Consider the following 6000-nt stretch of genomic DNA (forward strand, 5'->3'; position numbering starts at 1 on the left):
ATTGTACAGGATTCCAAAATTCAGTACTTAAGATATGGTTTGGGGACATGGTCGTTCTGTTAAACTAAATTTAAAAATTCTAATATCATCTGGATTTGACTCCAATTTCATGATAATGCTTAGGAATGTAGGTAGACTTTGGTTTAAAGAATAAAATTAGTAATTTTATTTTTCTTTTGGCGTGCCTTTTGTATTTTGAATTAAATTTAAAATGTTCTGGTTTAACTGATTTAATTGCTTTCAGATTTTAACTTTATTTAAAAATCTCTTTAGGATGCTGATTTAAAAAATGCCACTCAAACTCATTTTAGTGGGAAAACAGAAGATGGAGAATCTTCATCTGGTGCTTTAGCTTCATCATCACTATTAGCTAGCATGAGAACTAGAAACCATCTTACTTTATCACAGAGACCAGAAAATGAAAATGTGAACCTTCAGCAGGCTTCTGCTCCATTATCCACTGTAACAGAGCATGATGACCTTTTGGTAGAAATGAGGAACTTCATAGCTTTCCAGGCTCGCATTGATGGACAGGCAAGCACACAAGAGATTCTGCAGGAATTTGAATCCAAGTTATCCACATCACAATCGTGTGTGTTTCGAGAACTTCTGAGAAATCTTTGCACGTTTCATCGAGGTGTGAATGGTGAAGGTGTGTGGAAGCTGAAGCCCGAGTTCTGCTGATGAAACCCAAGAATCTTTTATCATTGAAATTTGTAGATGAGTCTTATTTAACATATGTATTGTATATAATTTGAGAAAATTATATAAACACAAACCGCTTTATATTTATTTTATTATTGAATCTACCTCATAACTGCAGCTTTAAGGAAGAACTTCTTATCCAATTTTTGAAACTATTGTTATGATGCTGGCTAAGAGTTATGATGCTGATTAAAAAATATTTTTTGAAAATTGCAATAAGAACTGTGAAGCAGAGAGACAGCATGGTATAATTGAAATCAGGAAAAATTGAGGTTTCATCCTGCCTCTGGCCTTTATTCACTGTCAGAGCCCCAGGATCAATCACTTCACTTCCATGTTCCTCAGGTGACCACTTTCTGGAACTTTTCTCTATTGAGGTAAATTGGTGTAGGAAGTTTTCACACTAGGATCTGATATATATCCTTTTCATATTTGTAAGTTCCATATTTGTCTTCAGGGATCTAACACTTATATTTTGAAGTTCCTTTGTTCTGTATATTTTGTGAGCTTTCATGAAAGAATATCAGGGAAAATATCATAGTTTATTATTTATAAAACTCATGAAGTATGGTGACAAGAATACTATGTTATTTTTATTGGTCCAAAAACCTTTTGTCACATTTGATCAGTCTTATTTCACAAATTAGATTACTAATATGTTATAGTAATAATTATTTTGATATTCAGTTTTAAAGTGTTTTTTAAATTTATCATCAAGAAAAGTAATTTTCTCCCCAAACCATTTTATTACTAGTTTTATGAATTGCTACTATTGTTTTCCCCATAAATTATGAAGTATTTTTAATACTATAGAATGAAAACTATAGATAATACATTATAGTTCCTACAAAGAGCTAGAAGAAAGTTATCAGAAACTACAATTATAATGCATTTGCTTCAGACAAAAACAATGCCAAGTGACTCTTTGAACTAGGGTTGGAAAGTCCTAAAACCTTAAGTAGTTATACTAGGGTTTAGGCGAACCTAATGAAGTTTATAAGCCATATCTTCCTGATACTTGGAATATTTCTGTAAAACAAAAATATTCATGGCAAATATAATAGCTGTGAATGTTTTTTTTTCCTTTCCCAAACATGCAAATTGTCTTCTTAAGCTCATTGCTTTCCTGGTTTTTACAGTAAACCCAAGTGAAACCATAACCTTTTCTTCTAATTAGAAATGCTGTCAAGTTTTTATCATTAACTGGGAGGTAAAATTCTCATTTCTCCTCTTCTATTGATCTACTGTGACTTTGTGCAAGTTTCTAAATTGTCAGTTTAGCTATCTGTAAACATGGCAATAATGCCTCAAAAATTAAAGGGCTTAATAAAGATGAAAGGTGCTGAATGTATATTTGGTAGCATTTCATAATAGAAAGTTTGTACTTTGGTGAAATCTCTTGATTTTTGTTTTCTTCTGAAAATCCAACAATGAAATGTATATAGATTTTGCTACATATTTTATTATTGTGTATTTTTATTCACTTACTGTACTAAGCATGTTTACTAATGGTATTCAAATGCCTCATTTTCTCCTTTCTCAACCTTGACCCTGTGTGTAGCAAAATAATTTCAACTTGACATTGTCTTTTATTCTCAGATCCCTTGCCCTGTTGCTGCTCATGATTTGTCAGACTCAAACCTTGGGTTTACCACTGCTGTCTCTTTTTTGACTTCTGTTCACATGCTGGAGGAAATCTTGCAACTTATGTCAACCCGCTCCAGTACAGATTTATTTGTATTATCCATCTCAGCTTGGCTCTCACTGATCCAGAACATCCCTTTTACTCTTCCTTAATTGACTCACTGTCACTTTCTTTGTGGCAGCTGTTTCAAACCTCTTTTTTTCCTCAAGTCTTTCACATCATCTCCTTTCCTTCTGAAACCTTACGCAAGGACTGTATCTCCTACCTTGCTGACAAAAGAGCTGTTTATTTGAGCTCCTTTTTCTTTCCTCTCAATAGTCTTTGACACATCTTCATCCTCTCCATTCTTTTACATTCTGATGAAGACGCTGCTGTCCTTTGCCTCACCAAGGCCAGCCTCTTCTCTTGGGACCTGGATTTCCTCACCCAGCTTCTCCACAGATGCCCTCATAGGCATCCCCTTTTGCCAACCTTAGTAGATTGCTCCATTGAAGCCAACCTTTTCATTTTACAGGAACCCAAAGTTCAGTCACACAGATGGGTAAGAGATATTCCATTGTCTCTCCCCATCTACTGGCTCCTCTTGTGTGACCTGTGGACACATCAAGGCCTTCCCATATCTCATACAGCCCTTATACAGCCCTTACACCATTGTTCCATGAACCCCTTTTCTTCTTGCTTCCACTCCCATTCTCACTCTTTGCAGTCTGCCTTTGGACTTCATTTCTCAACTGAAATTGTTCTCTCCTGGGTTTCTAATGCTTTCTTAATTACCAAGTTGGATGGCCCTTTTTCTTAGTAATATTCAGTTTTTGGATGTATTGAATGTTATTTACCCCGGCTTCTCTTTTCTCTCCTACTTGTCTGATTTTTCTTAGTTCTCTTTGTGAGTTCATCATCATCCCTATTCCATCCTTTCAATTAGAGTACATTCTGCAGCTGTCCTGGACATTTTTTATCTTTTTGTGATCTTAATGTGTTCAACAATATTCATTCTTTTTCTGCCAAAACCAATTTTTCTCTCTAACTTTCTTATTTCTGTGGAGGGGTAAGATTCTAGCCATTATTGGAGTCATTCTTGACCCTTCACTGTCCTTCACCCAATATAGTCAGTCAGTTGCTGAGTTTTATTGATGATTCTTTGTAATATCTTTCACATCCATCCTCTTCTTTTTCCTCATGGGGTCAGAACATTAATTTGGACCCTTCTCACTTCCTGCCTAGTCTTACTGCAGTAGTCTCCTAGTTACTCTCCTTGCCTCAAGTCTAATCCATTCTCTTTATAGCTGCCAAAGTGATAACCTACAACAACCCTACAATCAGGACCATTCCCCCATCAAAAAGCTAATTGCCTTGATGATCAAATATAGAGTTCTTTTTTGGAATTCAAACTTTTTACAATATGACTTACAGCTCTTTTCTGTACTTTCCACACATTATTTACCTTTATGCAGTCTATTATAGTCCAGCTTAACACTTCTTTGCTATTCCTTACCCAAGACATGCCATCTCTTGCTTCTGCTTTTCCACAGGCTGACATCTGTTCCTTGAATGCATTCCCCTTTCATCTTAGCCTCGTAGAATCCCTAATTTCTTTCTCAGATGAAGAACTTAACACTGCCTCTTTCCTAAAGAAGACTTTTCTTAAGCCTCTCTATTGCTTATGATTTCCTCTCCTGAAATTAGTTTGTATTTATGTTACATATATTTTGTATTTGCTTATCACTGTGCATGTTATTTCACCCTTAGAATGTAAATTCCTTGAGGGCAGATACTATTTCATTTTTTTCTTTGTGCTGTAAGAGGACCAACATGGTATCTAGTACATAATAGGTACTTAATAAATGCTTATTGATTTCTTGGGAAAATAACCTATAAAATTATTCCTTTATTTTGTAATGGTTTAAAGCCATTAACACATATTTTCCATTTTTAGATGCAAAGCAGTTCTTTTAAGAATATATTTTTTTTACTTAAGTAGAAACTTATTTTCTACTTATGTCTTTGTCTTTTTCAGTTTTTCAGACATTGTGTTTTTAGTCTTTGTAGTTTTATCCTCTCTAACTTTTCCATGCCATCTCCTACTATGCAGCTTTTCCTTTGAAATAATAAAAATTTCAGAGGAGAAGGAAAAATACAAATCAAGAATATCGTACATTCAATATTGTGACTGAGTAAATTGATGGGAGCTGAATATTTGCAATTAACTGCAAAGTTGGTCCAAAAGTATAGGAATATGTGTTTTAAGTCTAAAAAAAGAAGTTGAGATTTAATGTATACAGAAGACTAGGATGTACTTTTTGCTAATGAATGCTAATAGGATTTGATCTTGAAATTGTATTTATTCAGGTTAGTCCTTACTGATGAGATATAAATAGCCACCAGTTTCTAAATTGATGCCTGTTTGCTAAAGAACTTTTTTTTTTTTTTTTGAGGGACAATAATATAAATGATCTGTTAAAAACTACTGGTTTCTGGTTATTGAACTTTCTGTTCTGTTAAGGGGGAGAGTAAAGGTTTCTCATAGAGCAATTCCTACCCAAAACAAGCCAGAAGACATCACAAGCTCTTGGATTGATTCACTTAATGTATATTGAATACCTATTGTATCTTATGTGCTGAAAATACAAAGATAAGACAAAGTTGGTGTGCTCAGAGAGCTTAAAATGTGACAGCATTCACACAAAGGAATGATATATAGAAAGATTATTCTAACATTAAGATTAGCTAGCCAACTTTGCCATAACAGATTAAATCTCTCACAAAATGGGACAGACAGTATTCACTACATCTCTATGACTCACACAAGCAGCCATATTCTATGGTGCCAGTTACTTACACATTAAATTCAAACTTCACTGTAGAAAATATATTGGTATGCATGTTTTATAACTGAACTCTAAATCCATTAATTTTGCAGATTGCCTTTTTGTATATGCTGCTGATTTCAAGAGAGAGAATAAAAATCTTTATTTGCAGATTTGAATATTTATTTAGTAAATTCGTAACTCTAATTTAGTCTTGAGGCAAATGAAGGAGGAAAAATTCATAATTTCCTCTCTTCATTCTTTCAGTGTAGAATATTTAAATTTGTTATGGTTTGTTTGAAAGAGAGAAGAGATACTATAGTATCTTTATCAAGTCTTTAGGAACTCCTATATCGATTTAGTTTGAATTTTGGCTATCATCATTTTGTTTTTCCTATTTATTAATTTTGAAACCCTGTGCCCCTTAGTCTGCAAAGTGCAGCCTATAATAAAAAGTATTATGTATTTCACATGTTAGTATAAAGACAAGATTGCATTGCCATTACTATTCCTTACATTTTCTCTCAATTCCTATATAAAAATGGCATCACATACTTTAAAAGTAATCTTGAAATAACTGCATAAAAATATAAAAATGGAGTGTTTTGTTTGTCAAGAAAACCACATGAGAATTGTAGGTTTATATTGCCCTACTTTAAAAAACTTGATGATCTGCCAGAGTAGATAGTAGTAGTAGTACCTTTATGGCAGGCAGTGCAATCCTTGGATAAAGTCTGATCTGATCTTTTAACTGAGGTTATGTTTGTTTAGTTCTTTGGTCGTGAAAATTAGCACTTGAAATACTTGTCAGTAATAAAACTTGGTTTTGATTTCTAAACCAAA

The 6000-nt window shown here is 33.7% G+C and overlaps 1 protein-coding gene across 1 annotated transcript in view; it reads left to right on the plus strand.

The window, feature by feature from the left end:
- Nucleotides 1–4817, plus strand: part of ERCC6 (ERCC excision repair 6, chromatin remodeling factor) — a 110857-nt gene extending 106040 nt beyond the window's left edge. Inside the window, exon 21 of the mRNA XM_051981881.1 lies at nt 274–4817. Within this exon, the coding sequence (XP_051837841.1) occupies nt 274–684 (411 nt within the window). The 3' untranslated portion in view covers nt 685–4817. The remainder of the gene's footprint in view (nt 1–273) is intronic.
- The last annotated feature ends 1183 nt before the right edge of the window (nt 4818–6000 follow it).

This window comes from Antechinus flavipes, chromosome 2 (assembly GCF_016432865.1).
Source record: "Antechinus flavipes isolate AdamAnt ecotype Samford, QLD, Australia chromosome 2, AdamAnt_v2, whole genome shotgun sequence".
Taxonomy (NCBI): Eukaryota; Metazoa; Chordata; class Mammalia; order Dasyuromorphia; family Dasyuridae; genus Antechinus; species Antechinus flavipes.